The 17,477-nt window shown below is 40.9% G+C and overlaps 1 protein-coding gene across 4 annotated transcripts in view; it reads left to right on the top strand.

The window, feature by feature from the left end:
- The window catches only part of TMC5 (transmembrane channel like 5), a 65,814-nt gene that overhangs the window by 24,391 nt on the left and 23,946 nt on the right, over positions 1-17,477 (top strand). For 3 of the 4 annotated variants that reach the window (XM_025416389.3, XM_025416387.3, XM_025416388.3), the window contains exons 3-9: positions 2,481-2,638; positions 3,308-3,397; positions 8,205-8,304; positions 10,834-10,921; positions 11,356-11,604; positions 15,140-15,291; positions 16,983-17,127. In XM_025416389.3, coding sequence (XP_025272174.1) covers positions 2,481-2,638; positions 3,308-3,397; positions 8,205-8,304; positions 10,834-10,921; positions 11,356-11,604; positions 15,140-15,291; positions 16,983-17,127 — 982 coding nt within the window. Of the gene's footprint in view, positions 1-2,480; positions 2,639-3,307; positions 3,398-6,018; positions 6,302-8,204; positions 8,305-10,833; positions 10,922-11,355; positions 11,605-15,139; positions 15,292-16,982; positions 17,128-17,477 lie in introns of those variants that run through there. The other variant, XM_025416391.3, reaches the window with a different exon arrangement.

Below are 17,477 nucleotides of genomic sequence, written 5' to 3'. Positions count from 1 at the left end.
GACCCTGCTACTCTGCCAATAAAGCTGGGGTTAAGACTTGATTGTTAAGAACCCAAACATTTTAACCAGAATTATATACACAGAAGTGCATTTTAACCAAGACAATATTTTGAAGATCTAACTCCATGAACTCAATTTTATTCCTCAATTTTTTTTTTTTTTTTTTAAATTCAAGATGGTTCAGGACGCCTGGGTGGCTCAGTGGTTGAGCGTCTGACTTTGGCTCAGGGTGTGATCCTGGGGTTCTGGGATCAAGTCCGACATTGGGCTCCTTGCATGGAGCCTGCTTCTCCCTCTGCCTATGTCTCTGCCTCTCTCTGTTTCTCATGAATAAATAAATAAAAATTAAAAAAAAATTTCAAGATGGTTGAACCACTCTTGATTTTTTCCACTTTCATTTTTTAAAAAAGATTGTTTGTTTGTTTGTTTGTTTATTTATTTATTTATTTATTTATTTATTTATTTATGAGAGACACAAAGAGAGAGAGGCAGAGACACAGACAGAGGGAGGAGAAGCAGGCTCCATGTAAGGAGCCCTGATGCGGGACTCCAGGATCACGACTCAAGCCGAAGGCAGACACTAAACCGCTGAGCCACCCAGGCATCCCTCCACTTTCATTTTTATTTTACTGTAATTATTGTTGTCAGAATTAATTGCTTTTCATGTTTATGGCGGATTTAGTTTATTGATCTTATACATAATTGTTGTATTTATCAGATTTAGCAATCATAGTTTTCCCCATGTTGGTATTTCTTTAAATTCGTTTTAAAAAACAAAGTCCAATTTTTCCTAGTTCAATTCTGTAGATCTATATTTTGTCAAAAACCTTTTTAATCATGGGATGACTGGGTAACAGGCACTGAGGGGGGCACTTGACGGCATGAGCAATGGGTGTTATGCTATATGTTGGCAAATCAAACTCCAATAAAAAAATATACAAAAAAAAAAAACCCAAAAAATCGTTTCAATCTTCCAGCAATTTTTGGTCATCAACAAATTTTACTAGGTACAGTTCTGGATATTGACAGTGTTAGTTTGGATGACTTAGTTCTCTACCAAGTCTGATTTTTTCTGGGTTAAGTTTTCAAAGTTCCTGTGGCAAACAAGATGTGGTTCTTTAGTCAGGTTATTTTTAATCTATAAGAAAAATTTTACCCTTTGAAAATTTAACCAATATGAGTCTCATTTGGCATGTATATGAATTCTACTGGTAATATTTATAAATTCAACAAAAGTTAATGGCTTGTATTTATCTTGAGAAATAAGGTTATAAGCTTCGGGTGTGCAGTAGCATCAGATATTTTCAGGACCTAAATAGGAGGATTAACAGAGCCAGATCAAAATGGCCTCCTTGGTCTTATCCCCCACTGCCTGATTCATCATGTCAAAATGCACCTTTGATTCTCTCACTCCTTTGTTTCTAATCTTTCATGGTTCTCCATAACCTTTGGAAGAAAGGCCTCACTGCTTTGCTTATGCAAACATTTAAGAAGGAGAATGCATTGGTCTAATGTAAAGTGCCAGCCAAAGACCTGCCTGCCTGCCTTCCTCCCATCTTCCCACCTACGTATCCCTCCCACCCCCTACCTCTAGCATAGTAGTTCTTGACCTGGACTGAACCTTAGAATCGCCTGTTTGCCTAGAGAACTTTAAAAATAACACAGATGCCTGGATCTAACTTTCAGAGCTTCTGATGTCATTGTCTGGGGCCGGGACTGGGAATTGGCATGTACCTAAAATTGAGAACATTGCTCCAGGTTAATTGATTTTTTTATAGTATTCCCTTTATATATTCAGCCCTTTTATTTATAGTCTTATACCTTTATTTATGCTGTTCTTCATCCTTGGAATGCCCTCCTCCTAACTCTTTATGTATGAATTTATCCTTCCAATCCCACTTCGATGTTTCTTTTTCTTTTCTCTTTCTTTTTTTTTTTTTTTTTAAAGATTTTATTTATTTATTCATGACAGACACACAGAGAGGGAAAGAGAGGCAGAGACACAGGCAGAGGGAGAAGCAGGCTCCATGCAGGGAGCCCGCCGCGGGACTCTATCCTGGGTCTCCAGGGTCCGGCCCTGGGCTGAAGGCGTCACTAAACCGCTGAGCTACCTGGGCTGCCCCAATGTTTCTTTTTCATGTAGATTTTCATCCAAACTGCCAGCCAGAATTCTTTTCTCTTTTCTGAACTCCTTGGGCCTGTCTTCTGGTACTCACCAGTTACTACTTGTATTATAATTGCTTAGCTGTGTCTAAGAAGCTCTACCAGAATGGACTGAGAGTTCCTTGAGGGTAGTAGAGACCCCATGTTTTTATCTTTGTGTTTTCACCCTCCTAGACTATGCCTAACACATGGTTGGCATTCAGTCAGCATTTGTGGAATGAATGAATGGATGGATGGATGGATGCATGGATGATGAATGGATGACTATCCTTACTATGTTACTGGATGAATATTGATCTGTCATTTTGGGATTTCAGGGTGCTCAGCAGAACATCTTCATTCCGGCCCTCATTGCGTCATAGGGGTGATGGCTCTTTGGGGATCGTTGGGAGAGAGAATGAAGATTACCCTGAAAACATTGCAATGAAATCCATGAATATGGCCTCTGTGCCAGGGGCTTCTGGCAATGGCTATGGTAAGCATTTGTTAAGATGAGGATCATATCCTGGGAAGAAAGTAAAAATCAGTGGACTTAGGGGAGCGGTTATTAAAAGTTCCAGGAAGAGAAAAATTAGTTTATTCCTCGCCCTTCAAATACTCACCTTACAAAGGTTGAACATTGACAGTCTAGAAAAGAAAAGTATTATCATCCCTTGTCAAAGTAGCCTGATTAGGTGTTATGAAAAATGAGACCCTGCACACCCTGTGCCTATATGAGGTGACTGGTGTTCAGATTTGGCCTATTAGGGTTATGGGAGAATGTGGGCTCTGTATGGCCATATCCTCGGATTTTTCTAAAGAAGCAAGAAATTATCTTTCTATGACTTATTTTGCTTAGCATTATATCCTCTGGCTCCATCCATGTCATTGCAAATGGCAAGATTTTACTCTTTTATGGCTAAGTCACATTCCCTTGTAACAATTATTTGTAACCAAGGTTTATATTTAAATGAAAACCACTGATTGATGCTGTTTGTACTTAATAGCATTATTTTCATATTTATGTCCTATTTTCCACCCAAGCACTCAAGCATTAATCTGTTAGGACCTCAAGGTCAAGGTTGAGGTCTTACTGATGATTACGTGCTTAATAATATTTAATATAGTGGGTTAATTGGTGATGTCTCCTGCCTCTTCATTCCAGTAAACCCTGCTTATGTGGGTGAAAGTAGCCCCCACCCAGTTTATGGAAACCCACCATTGTCTGGATGTGAGTGGCACAAATCACCTGAAGGTAAGGCTTAAATGGATAGTATTCCCCAAAAATCAACCCTAGAGAGGAATGTGTTCACAGACATCACTATTTCCTTTTGGCTTCTTGTGTGATAACTGATGCAGTACTAGCTCAATTTATAAAATGGAGTTTTATTTTAGATATGCAGAGTTTTTTTTCTCTCCTTGATAGCAAGGTGTCTTCATCAGGACTCTTCTGGTTTCATGTGATGGAAGCCCAACTCATATGGTGTATGTACTGGTTTATGCGGCAGGAAGGAGAGGGGGAAGCAAAGAATTAAAGGTAGAATTACCTTCCAGGACCTAGTAAGAACATTGGAACACAGTAGATGCTCAGAGATATTTGTGAATTAATTTGTGAATGAGTTAGTTACAGGAACAAGGGCCTCTGAGTCTGCATAGATCAAAATTTCTCTGTATAATCATATAATGATTATGATGCTGGAGTATAGGAGTGGTTGGACTGGAGAAAGAATGCTGTGAAATTAGTTAGGAAGCTCTGTAACGATCACTGTGTGTGGTGATGAAGGTTTCCTCAGAGGCAGACTGAGAAATAAAAAAGAAGTGAAACAGGAGAGAGGCCAGAGAATGCTGAAACTTGGAGGCAAATCTATGAGCAACAAGGAGTAAACCAACCGATGGGATTCTCTCTATAATAATGTGAATCAAGGGGCCTTGTGACCTGAAACCATGTCTCACCTTCTGGCCCCCTAGCCTAATGTGACAGCCTTTAGCCTCATTCTCTAAAAGCCTTCTCAAGTAGAGGTGTATCTTCTGCAAGGGTTGGGTATTGCTACTTGTGAGGGAGAACAATGGAGGTATAAATGATCACACTTTCCATTTGATTCCCATGAGAGCAGAAAATGGCTTAACTATTGGGGAAAAGAAATGGATTTTATTTTATTTTATTTTATTTTATTTTATTTTATTTTATTTTATTTTATTTTATTTTATTTTAAGAAATGGTTTTTAATTTCACTGGACTGCTCTACCTAGCCAGCCTGAGGTTTGGGGTCTCTAGTAAGTTGGGGGCTCTAGGACTCTGGAGAGTCTCAGAAGGCAGAGATAATTAAAGAAATAGAGGACCCAAATATGAATCTGGTTTTCTTCACCATTTTGTTTTGTATTGGTTTGGATTCTCAAGTCACCTACAATTAGTTGGTGGACAGCCTCTTGATAAAATATCACTTTGATGAATTATGCTATGCACCTAAGAAGCACCCAGTACATGGTAGGTACTCTTAAATATTCACTTATTTATAAATGAATAAATGATACATCAGCATCTTGTTACAGGAAGCGGCCAAGTGAAGTGAAGTGATTAAGGCTCCCTGCTTTGGGTTCAGAGGAACCTGGGTTTGACCCTCAGCTCTGCTACTTGCTAGTTTTATGACCTTAGGCAAATAATCTCTTTGGGCCTTGGTTTTCTTAGCTATAAAATGGGGTTTATTGTTGTACATGCTGCATAGGGTAATTATAAAAATTAAATTATAAACTTTAAAGTATTTGGCTTATAGTAATGGCAGGTATTGTTACTGTTATTATTATTGGTGGGGAGAAGGGATAGAGTCCCGGCCCAATCCTGCCATTTACTAAGAGTGTGATGAGAGTGGAGGTCAGTTTATTTGTGTGCACTTCAGTTTCCCCAAGTATTAAATAAACAACTTGGCCAAGGTGATTTCCAAATCATATCTATTGGGTAGGAATGGTGTTCTTGTGCCTAGCACTGAAATAGAATGGCTTCACAATTCAAGAGATTTATTTTTCTTCTGTAACAAGAAGTGTGGAGAGAGGGGGTTCACAGTTTATATGGCAGCTCTGCCCAAGATGCTGTCAAGGACTGAGCTCCTTCCATAGCTTATTTCTTCACCATCCTTTGCAGCTTTTGTTTTCAAAATGGCAGCTTCTGGTGAATAAGAAGGAGAAATGGTGAAGACCAAAAAATGGAACCAGGCAGACTGTCACGTTTTAAAGAGCATTCCTGAAAACTCTATGTCTCATTGACCATAATGGGGTTACAGATCCATCTTTAGCCACAAAGGAAGCTAGGAGAATTTTAGGTGAGCCTGGTGCCTACCGAGGAAAGGAGGCTTCTTGGGGTATGAGTAGATATGGGGGTAGAGACAAGTGGTGGGGCTGGCTACCCAAGGCAGTCAGGAGATAATAATTCTATTACTCTAAACTTGTCTGGATTTATATAGGTATATAAAATTGTAAGTATAAAATATAAGTTTTAGGCCAGAGGCACCAAATTAAAAAGGTAAATCTTGCCCTTTGATTATGAATCATTTAGAAGAATCTCTGCCTTCTGTTTCTAGAACCCTATTGTCTTTAATGAAGGATTCTGTTTCCAATTTCTTACCTAGCTACCAAGACAGAGATTTCTTCAGGAAAACACACTTCTTCATGAGGAGACCCTTCTGGTGCAGACGTGGGGTGTTATGTTGTGATCTGTGTAGGGCCAGCTTTGGCAATATAACCCTGATCTTTTAAAAAATGTGAATAGGGCATCCCTCTGTGATGACACTCTTCCTGGCGGCTCCAGGCAATGCCAGTGTGACTGCTCTATGAGGTCTTCGGAAGGCCACTCTGGTAGGAAACAAGGCTGGGAGGAGGCAAGAGATGCTGTCTGATGACCAAGTGAATGAAATCATCATCGAGGTTGAGAATGTTCCATCTAGGGTTGTTCCAGAAAAGACACCGGTTAACTCAAGCTTCAGCATGGTCTCATCCATTTCTGACGTCAATGTGACAGACTCTCAGAGTTTCAGCAGCCCACATGACAAAAAGAGCAAGCAGTTGTTGCGGTTTTCAACATCTTTGAATGAATCATTTTCTCAGGCCCTTCATAGCCGACGAAGTGTGGGCATAGACACTCCTTGTACTTCACATGAAAACATTCAAGGTAGAGAGACACTGGGAGAAAAGAGTTAGGAAGGGAACAAGGAAGGCTTCCAAGTTGTCTACAGGACTATTTAATTTTAAGACATCAAGTAGGTTGAAGTTTGGTGGGTGACCTGAGGATGCTACAGACCCCAGGAAGGGGACACTTTAGGAGCATCTAACACCTACAAAGGAATTTACCTTGATCAAGCTCACTTTCTGTGCCTGACATTCTGCTGAGTGCTTCCTTTTTGTTATCCATTGAATTTAGTTTGACTCATTCCCCATACTTTGAGGTAGGCACATTTGTCACTTCCATTTGGTTGATGAGTAAATCAAATGACCTCGCAGAACCAGGGCTCAAATGCAGGTCAGCCGGGTTCCCAAGCCTGACATTTTAACCACTGTCTTGGTTTGGTCCAGTTCCTTCCCACTCTGGATTTGCCAACATTGGATGACTCTTACTGCCAAGTCTGCCATGAAACCAGGTAGCTGACCCTACATCCCTGCCTTTCTGCTCTTGAGGCAAAATACTAGTTTCTTGGCTAATATTTCTGTTTCATCCCATTGTACTCCAGGCATAAAATCCAGCCTCTCTCAATGATTTCTAGGAGAAAAAAAAATCCATTCACACTAAAGCATTTTGTGGGTTTAGCCCCTTTATTGAAGATTGGGGTGTCTCCTCTCATGCTCCTATCTCCCCACATCTTTGTGTTCTTTTCTCCTCCTTGTTTTTTTCTTCCTCTCTGTTTAGCCTCCCTTCCCTCTCAGGAGAGACACAAATTCCTTGTCTTCAACAGAGTGAGTTGATGGATCTCTTTTGGAGATTTCCTTTTCACCAGTTGAGCTAGGTCAAATGAAGAGTTCAGCTCAATAACTCAACCAGGGAGCCAGTCTGCTCCCTCTGTTGTTGCTTCAGTCGGCCCCCCAACTGGCTTCATCATTACAAGATGGTAACATCAGTTCCAGGCTTCAAATGTGGCTATAACAACAAGCAGAGGAAAAAGGATCTGTCTTTTTCTTAGGGTTTTTATTGGGGGGAGGGTGTTTCAGTTTTTCCTTTTTGAGAAGGAAGAAACCTTTCCCAAGAAACTCCTCAGCAGATCACCTGTCACAGAACATTGGCCAGCATCTTGTCTCATGCTCATGCCTAAATCAGTCATCTGCAAGGATCAGCTTGGACTCATGGAGCTCACCCCCTGTGCCTGAAGATGCGTCCCACTCTCCAGAAGTTCAGGGGCTTGGGAAGCAGTGGGTAAATTCTTAAACAAAATCATGATTCTATTAAAAAGGAGAAATGACTGGGGTAGGTGATCCACAGTATCTGCCATGCTGAGTGAAGATGTGAATATGCATTATCAGGAGAAGATGAGTCATTCTGGAGGCCAGAAGAGCATATGACAACTGTCAAGAAATGTAGAGAAGGTGCTGGGGCCAGAGTGTGGGGATCAAGAGAAAGTGATGCAGGCATTCAAGTAGGGGAGGAGAGTGAGCCTGACCAGACATGCAGGGGCTTAGGGCTTCACTGAATGCTTCTTGTCATAGGAAAAAGAGAAATATCAAATGGGAATTGCATGCAAATGTTATCATTTCCTTTGGCTTTGAGATTTAAAAAATATACCACATTGGGGTGGCTGGGTGGCTCAGTGGTTAAGTGTCCAACTCGATATCAGCTCAGGTGTTGATCTTGGGGTTGTGAGTTCAAGGCCTGATTTAGGCTCCATGCTCGGCATGGAACTGACTAAAAAAAAAATTATACCATGTTGTTGTCTTGTTTTCATTGTGGTTTTAGGTATCACTGAGTCCATATATTATTCTTTCTTTGTGCTCTTCTAAAAACATGCTCAAAGTTCAGTGCCATACTCTAAAATGCTGAAATTCTGTGATAGGAAACAAAATTAAACTCCATTTATTTTCCTCTACAGGTCAAAAGTTAATTGCATCTCTGATACCAATGACATCCAGAGACAGAATTAAAGCCATCAGGAATCAGCCAAGAACCATGGAAGAGAAAAGGAACCTTAGGTATGGACCCAAAGCTTTTCTTCTTTCCCAGATTTCACATGAACCTCAGTCTTCTACTTTTGCCCCACTTCAGAAAGATAAGAAACAGGGGTTCCTGGTGATACAGTCAGTGGGGTATACAACTCTTGGTTTTGACTCAGGGCATAATCTCATTGTCATGAGAATGAGCCCTATGTCAGGCTCCACACTGAGGGTGGAGTCTGCTCAAGATTCTCTCTCTCTCCCTCTGCTCCTCCCACTCGTGCTCTCTCTCTCTTTGAAATAAATAAATACATCTTAAAAAAAGAAAGATAAGAAATATATAAATGCAAGAGAAGGGACAATCTTTCTACAGAAAAATTCCAAATAATCTCTATAAATGCTCCTCTCTCCTTTCACCTGGAGTGTGGGCTGTGCTTAGTAATGTGCTTTTCAAAGCATGGGGTATGGAAAACAAAGGAGAGTAACTTTCCAGTGATGAGGTCTAGCCAACACTCCCTTATCCATGTGATCAAAGTTAGCATCCCCAGAGATATCTGGTCAGAGAGCACATGCCCTCTGTGGTACTCTCTCCCAAAGACCATAACTCCAGTATCACCAGAGGAAAAAAATCAGGCAAACGCCAATGGAGGGACATTCTACAAAATACCTGACTAGTACTCCTCAAAATTGTCAAGGTCATCAAAAAAAAAAAGGGGGGGGGGAACCTGAAAAATTATCGCAAAAGATTCTAAAAAGACATAAAATAATGTGTCAAAATATTAACAATTTAAAAACCTATGCAATGGTTTACTTGGGTTATATGAATGTTTATATGAATGTTTACTTACTGACTCTTTATTTTCCCATGTTTGAAATTAAAACTAAATGGAATATGGGATGGGGTCCTGAAATAGAACATTACATTGGTGGAAGAATGAATGAAATCGGAATAGTGTGGAGTTTAGGTAATTGTATATGTGATAATGTTGGTTTTTTAGTTTTGGAAAGTTACCATGGAAATGTAAGATGTTGGGGCACTCTGGGTGTCTTAGTCACCTGGACATCCAACTCTTTATTTCAGCTCAGGTTGGGATCTCAAGGTCATGAGATCAAGCCCTGTGTTCAGCTCTGCACTGAGCGTGGAGCCTGCTTAAGATTCTCTTTCTCCCTCTCCCTCTAATCCTCCCTCCTCCCTCTGTAAAAAAAAAAGAAAGAAAGAAAAGAAATGTAAGATGTTAATAGGAGAAAATGGTGAGTAGTGTATAGGAATTTTCTGTACTGCTTTTGCAACTTTTTTTGTAAATCGCAAATTACTCTGAAGTTTATAGCTTATGGGAAATATAAAAAGAAAATAAATGACCTCAGAGGCTTCTAAGGGCAGGAATTAAAAAAAAAAAGAGTGAAAGATTCACATTTACTGTTCCTTATCCTTTTCTTTTACAATTTGTACTCTTGGCAGAGACTAGTGGAGTGGATCCAATAATTGCTAATAAATAATTCAATGATGCAATTGTTCTGGGGTTGCAAAGATAACTTACAAAATCTGACAGGGGAGATGGATTCATGAACAAGTAAGTTATACACGAGAAAAAGGAGATCAGGCCAAATCAAGGTAGAGAAGACTGCAGGGACAGGACCAGCTGGAGTGACACAGGCTGCTTGGGTGGTACATGAGGGGATGTGTGCCAAGCCTTGGAAGATGGTGATGTGGGGGGTGGGCATTTGGGTGGACAAAGAAAATCCGGAAAGAACCAGGGAGAAATAGAAAGGAAAGGTAAGGAAGTCAACTGTGGCTGTATCTTTCTGAAAACACTCTTTCATTTCAATTCTGCAGGGCTGCCTCTGTCGCAGGGCCTTATGAGGGCCCCAAAGACTGTACGGCAGGATTTACCAACTCCATTATGCCTGATATTGGGGGCTGGGTCATTCTCTGCTGTAGGATTCTGGCCAGTTTATTGTAGAGGGTTTAGCACAGCCCTGGCCTCCACCCACTAGAAGTTAGTAGCAAACCTCTCTCCCCTAGAGTTTGACAACCAAAAACGTCTCCAGACCTTGCTAAATGTTCCTTGGGGGACAAAATCACCCCAGGTTGAGAACCATTGACTTTTAGTACTTTTCCCTCTCCCCCGAAATGGTTATCACTCAAACCCTCCTCCCTTCCCTCTGCTTATTCCATTCTAGCCATCCCAGTTTCCCTGGGGTCCCACGTTGGCTGTTCCCTATGCAGGCAACAATCCCTTATCCAAACGGCTCACCCCTCCTGTCCTTCAAGACTTTGCTCAAATATTGCGCTGTTCCAAATTACAGCGCACTCCCCATTCTAGCATTTCCCATTTCCTTACCCTGCTCTGTTTTTCTTTTTCTTTTCCATAGTAAACCTTTTATTTATTATTTGTTGTCTTTCTGTCCCAACTAAGCGATATGTCTGCTCCATGAGCCAGGGAAATCATTCTCTTTTACCTCACTACTTGGGTTGTGCCTAGCATATCCTAGGCACTCAGTAAATATTTTGGGAACAAAATGATTCCAGCATTGGTATCTCTCCCTTTCTTCTGCTGTTCCCCACAGGAAAATGGTTGACAAAGAGAAAAGTAAGCACTCCCATCGTATGTTTGAGCTCAACTGCTGTGCTCAGTGTCTAAGCTCCATATCACGGGTAAGAGGCTTTTATCATATTAAAAAAAAAAAAGGGCATAACAAGAGGATGAAACAAGGTGGCAGAGTGGGGATGAAAGGGATCCAAGGGGAAGAGGAATATTCAGGGCTGTTTCATTGAAAGCCACAGAAATTGGGTCAGCCTAGGTGCAGAGAAACCAAGTGGGCAAGCAGAGGTCCAAGAGGTTGCTGAGTTATTTGGACAGCTTAGCTATGGTGTCACCTTCAAAACAGCAAACCTAGGGAGGAAATAATAGCACTCACTTTGAGGAGTGGTCCTGCACACTAAATGAGATAATGTTTACAAACATGCTTCGCACGTGCCTGGCATGTTTATAAAGCTCTAGACACTGTCCATTTTTGTTCTTACGGGACCTGCTCAGTAGACATTTGTTGAGGGAACGTCAGGCCGCATGCTTGGTATCCCTACCCCAGGCCTACCGGAGATCGAAGAACAGCCTGTCAGAACTGCTCGATTACATCAGCCTATGGCAGAAGACCCTCAAGGTCATCGGAAGCAAGTTTGGAACCAGCGTCCTCTCCTATTTTAACTTTCTGAGGTGGCTTTTGAAGTTCAACATTTTCTCGTTCATTGTGACCTTCAGCTTTATCATAATCCCTCAGTTTACCGTGGCTGAGAAGAACACCCTCCAGTTCACCGGATTGGAGCTTCTCACTGGGGCGGTAAGGTCTTCATTTCCCCCACTGGGAGCCCATCAGCTGGGAACACCCCAGCCCTGACATACCTTGCCTTTCACCCTTCCAGACCTCTCACTCTGCCTGCGAGACAACTGATAGGGAAAGTGGAACTTTTTAAATTTATTTGTGTGTGTGTGTGTGTATGTATTTAAAATTTTATTTATTCATGAGAGACACAGAGAGAGGCAGAGACACAGGTAGAGGGAGAAGCAGACTCCCTGCGGGGAGCCTGATGTGGGCCTCAATGCTAGGACCCCAGGATCACGACCTGAGCCAAAGGGAGATGCTCAACCACTGAGCCACCCAGATGCCCATTTGTTTGTTTGTTTTAAAGATTTATTTACTTATTTGAGAGGGACAGAAGGAGAGGGAGACAAAAAATCTCAAGCAGACTCCCTGCTGAACACAGAGCCAGTCATGAAACTCGATGCTAGGATCTTGAGATCATGACCTGAGCAAGCCAAGTCAAGAGTCAGACAATGGACTGAGCCACCTAGATGCCCCAAAAGTGGGGCTTTAAAATGTGCTTTTTTTCCCTCAAAGTAACATATACACAACATAGTAGACTTTCTGTCTTTAGAGGTAACCATACTAATTGTATTATTTATAATTTCCTTTTCTGTGCACATCCAGACACACACACACACACACACGTATGCACATGTACATATACATCATTTTCTTCTCTTTTTTATAAAAGATGAATTATTCATATGTATTGCCTATGACTTGCTTTCGTTCACCTGCTCTGTAGTGGACATCTCCTTCTGGTGTTCATAAAGCTACCTTTTCTTTCTTTTTTATTTTTCTTTCTATAAAATACAGTGTTTTGAAAAGTTCCTACTATAGAAGAGAGCAAACTAAGTGAAAGTCCATGTTAGCATGTTTTCCTTGTCTATTGCCCCAGGTCAGAGCTCATCTTTGTCCACCATTTTTCTTTCTATACGGGCACAGATAGATAGGTACATTACAAACATATGCAGTTAGGTACTTAGATACGTAAGTAGATAGGTAAACATTTTTTTAAAAAATAAAAAGATGAGGCACCTGTGTGGCTCAGTCAGTTAAGCATCTGCCTTTGGCTCAGGTCATGATCTCAGGGTCTTGGGATCGAGCCCTACGTCAGGCTCCCTGCTCAGTGAAGAGCTGCTTCTCCCTCTTTCTCTGTCTCTTCCCCCACTTGAGCTCTCTCTCTTTCATTCTCTCTCTCTCAAATAAATAAAATCTTTTTTAAAAATTTTTCTTTTTTTTTTTTTTTTTTTTTTTTTATTTATTTATGATAGTCACAGAGAGAGAGAGAGGCAGAGACACAGGCAGAGGGAGAAGCAGGCCCCATGCACCAGGAGCCCGACGTGGGACTCGATCCCGGGTCTCCAGGATCACGCCCTGGGCCAAAGGCAGGCGCCAAACCGCTGCGCCACCCAGGGATCCCTCTTTTTTAAAAATTTAAGAAAATTAAAAAAGTAAACAGAAAACAGGATACTACAGGTCTTACTTTGCAACCTTTTTTTGCTTCACTATGTATCTTAAGCATGTATATAGATCCACAGTATGCTTTTTAACAGCACCCGTAATTTATTTACCCAACTCCCTACTGAGAGACATATGGCTCCTGTCTTGTGAATTTACCTCATAGAAGAGATTTCTGCCATTGGGATTCTGTAGACCAGGGACTGACAAACTATAGCCATGGCCAAATCTGGCCTGCCACCTGTTTCTACATTTTTAAATGGTTGAAAAAAAATCAAAACAAGGATAACATTTTGTGAAACACGAAAATTATATGTGAAATTCAAATTTGTGCCCATAAATAATGTCCTTCTGGAACATAGCCACATCCATTTGTTTATGTGTCTATGAGGCCTTCCTGCTATGGTGGCCAGTAGGGTTGTTGCTATAGCTGCCAAACCAAAGAGATTTACTCTCTAGCTCTTTACAGAAAAAAAATTGCTAGCTCTTGAAGTAGAATGTTCAAAGTCAGGTTCTTTCATTTATTTTTTTAATTTCTTTTTCTGTTAAAATTTTTTCCTTGGAAGGAGTACATAGGTGGCTCAGTGGTTAAGCACCTGCCTTTGGCTCAGGTTTTGTTCCTGGGGTCCTGGGACCGAGTCCCACATCAGGCTCCCTGCGGGGAGCCTGCTTCTCCCTCTACGTATGTCTCTGCCTCTCTCTCTGTGTCTCTCATGAATAAAAAAATAAAATCTTTTTTTTAAATAAATAAAATCTTAAAAAAAAAGACCTATGCTGAGATCAGAGTCAGACGTTTAACCAACTGAGCCACCCAGACATGCCTGATATATATGTTTTATATTTGTATATATGAAACATTTTATTATGAAAAATATCAAACATGGGAAAATAGTAAGTAAACATTCATATAAACATTCATATAAACCAAGTAAACCATTGCATAGGTTTTTAAATTGTTAATATTTTGACACATTATTTTATTGTATTAGTTTTTGGAAGCATTTTACAGTAAATTACAGACATCAGGACATTTTATTCTGAGTTTCTTGTTTAAAAAAGATTTTATTTATTTATTTGAGAAAGAGAGAGTGAGAGAGCACATGCACAGGGAGGGGCAGAGAGAGAGGGAGAAACAGAGTCCCCAACAAGCGGGGAGCCCAATGTGGGGCTTGATCCCAGGACCTTGGGATCATGACCTGAACTGAAGGCAGACAGTTAACTGAGCCACCCAGGCACCCCTACTCTGAGTTTCTTCAACATATATCTCTGAAAAATAAGGACACTTTCTGCAGTTATTACACCTAGAAAAATTAAAATTAATATTATTTAAAATCCAGACTGTATTCAGATTTCCTCAGGTGTCCCCAAAATGTCTTTCATAGCTTGCTTGTTCAGACCAGGATCCATTTAGAGCCTGTACTTTGCATTCGGTGGCTTTTTCTCTGAAATATGAATTAATCTAGAATGATCTTTCCAGACACGGCCCCCTTTTTTCTTGACATTGACTTGTAGCAGAAATCAGGCCAGTTGTCATGCAGACACCAACATCCTATCTTCTGGAATTATCTGATTGTTTCCTTATGGGTCTTTCTGATTTGTTACTCTGGCCCCTTATTTTCTGTAAATTGTCTTTTTTTTTTTAATTGTCATTTTGACCTAATGGCTTGATTCCTTTCATTCTGAACATGTTTGACCATAATACCTAACAGATGACAGAGGCCAGTAATGGCTGGCTCTCTTGGTATTAGTCACACTTTTCTTAATCACTGTTTCAGGTGGTGACAGCTTGGTCCCTCCATTATAGAGAAGGTTTGAGAATCCTATCCAGCCTGAAGAGCCTAGTGATAAAAAGTCTACATTTTTAGTGCTCTTGGGTGCCCTTTCCCTAAACAAAAGGTTTAAATTGACTGATGCAAGTTTCATGCAGATGGGAAAGATGAACTGTGCTGGTTGATAATAGTCATCATTTTCTCTGTAGACCCCCCTGATCTAGGGTTTATTGTCCCTTTCAGGGTTATTTTATTTTATTTTACTTATTTTATTTTTTCAGGGTTATTTTAGAGACACAGTGATGTACTATGGCTTTTACACCAATTCTACGATCCGGCATGGGAATGGCAGGGCATCCTACAACATGCAGCTGGCCTACATCTTCACAATCGGAGCATGTTTGATCATCTGTTTTTTCAGTTTGCTATTCAGGTATGGAGCCTCTGCATTTCTTGATTCTGAACTGTTTAGATTTAGGTAAAATTCAAGAGAATCAAAAGTGACCCAGGAAACCATTTCTCTGCAATTTCACCTTTCTGTTGCTGTCTGATCATGCTGTCAGACTATAAGTTTGGAAGAAGAGAGGTTTTTCTGTGCTTTAGAAGAAATTGGTCAGTCTGAAAGTAAGGATGTAGTGCCCCAACTAGTTGTATGGCAAGAAGGGCATGGATGGACAATCGTCCCTTTGATAACTGTTGAAGAGGAGGTACAAATGTTCAACCTTTGTCTCATAATGATGGACCTCAGACTGCATGGCTTAAACAACAGAAATGTGTTTTCTCAAGTTCTGCAGGCTAGAAGTCTAAGATCAAGGTGTTGGCATGTTGGTTTCTTCCAAGGTCTCTGTCCTTGGTTTATAGAGAGCCGCCTTCTCACTGTGGCCTCACACAGTCTTCCCTCAATTTATGTCTGAGTCTTAATCTCCTCTTCTTATAGGACACCAGTCATATTGGACAAGGGCCCACCTTGATGACCTCATTTTGACATAATTACCTCTGTAAAGACCCTATTTCCAAAGACAGTCCCTTTCTGAGATACTGAGTTAGGACATCAACATACGAACTTTTAGGTATACAATTCAGCCTGTAACAAACTCACTGCCAGCATAGTAATTCAAAATAAATGAGATTTCATTTTTTCCTATTTCGTTTAAACAAGGAAGTGTTTCTTAAACTGCTGTTAAGTCAGTGGTCTCAAATTTTGAAGAGGTAATGTCCATTTTACTCAGCATTTTTTACATTACCAGGCTCAGTGCTAGGTGCATCCTGGGCTGATTTCAATGAATCCTGCTGACATTGCCATGAGAATAGCATCTGCCTTTATAAAGTGCTTACTGTTCTAACCGCTACATTACCTTTCATGGTTGGCTGACCAGTTCCCACTGCTCCCGTCTCCCAAAGATGTCATGTCCTAATCCCCAGAACCCATGAATATGTTACCTTACCTGGCAGAGGAGACATTGCAGATGTGACTAAATTAAGGATTTTTAAATGGGCCAGTTAATCATAAGGGGTCCTTCTAAGTGCTCCCATCTTACAGAAAGGTCAAAGTCAGAGAGGACAGAAGATGCTCCTCTCCTGGCTTTGAAGATGAGAGGGGGCCATAAGCCAAGGAATGCAGGGAGCCTCTAGAAGCTGGAAAACGCAGGGGAACAGATCTTCCCCTAAAGTATCCAGAAGGAACACAGCTTTACCAACACCTTGGATTTAGAATCATTTTCTGACTTCTGACTTCCAGTAAGAGGATAAATGTGTGTTGTTTTAAGCCACTAAGTTTGGGGCAATTTGGTGCAGCAGCAAGTGGAAACTCATACAATTCTCATAGAAGCTCTGTGAGTGGGTACTATTATCCCCATTATGTAGATGTGGAAACTGAGGCTCATAGCAATTAAAACAACCACCATCACCTGGGTGGTGATCCGTGATTATAAGCCAAGCCTGTCAGGTCTTGAAGCCAGTGCTCCTAATCATTATGTTGGTGATTGCATTGTTCCAGTAGAACCCAATGTTAGCTCTTCATACTACCTTTCACTGTTAATGATAGGACTTTCTTTTGTTTAATTTCTGCACTCCCCGATGCCTATTCCAATAACCCTTGAGTATTTTGGTTTCTGCCTTCCACAGCATGGCCAGGTATTTCCGAAACAACTTCATTAACCCCCACATTTACTCCAGAGGGATCGCTAAACTTATTTTCTGCTGGGACTTCACTGTAACTAATGAAACAGCTGTCAAGCTGAGACAGAAGAATCTTAGCACTGAAATAAGGGTAAGGCAAGCTTGCTTTATATAGCAGCTTCCCACAGCCAAGTTCCTTCTGTATGTCTGTAACCTTTCTTTTCTTTTCTTTTCTTTTCTTTTTTTTTTTTTTTTAAGATTTTAGTTATTTATTCATGAGAGACACAAGCAGAGGGAGAAGCAGGCTCCCCGCAAGGAGCCCAATGTGGGACTCAATCCTGGACCCTGGAATCACGCCCTGAGCTGAAGGCAGATGCTCAACTGCTGAGCCACCCAGGCACCCCTGTAACTTTTCTTTAAGTAATAATGATTTTTTTTTAATGGCTCATGAGCTTGCCCCCCTCCCACCAAAAAAAAAAGAAAAAAGAAAAGAAAAAGAAC

This window comes from Canis lupus, chromosome 6 (assembly GCF_003254725.2).
Source record: "Canis lupus dingo isolate Sandy chromosome 6, ASM325472v2, whole genome shotgun sequence".
Classification (NCBI taxonomy): domain Eukaryota; kingdom Metazoa; phylum Chordata; class Mammalia; order Carnivora; family Canidae; genus Canis; species Canis lupus.
The sequence above is the reverse complement of the archived record's forward strand: the minus strand, read 5'-3'. Positions and strand labels throughout refer to the sequence as shown.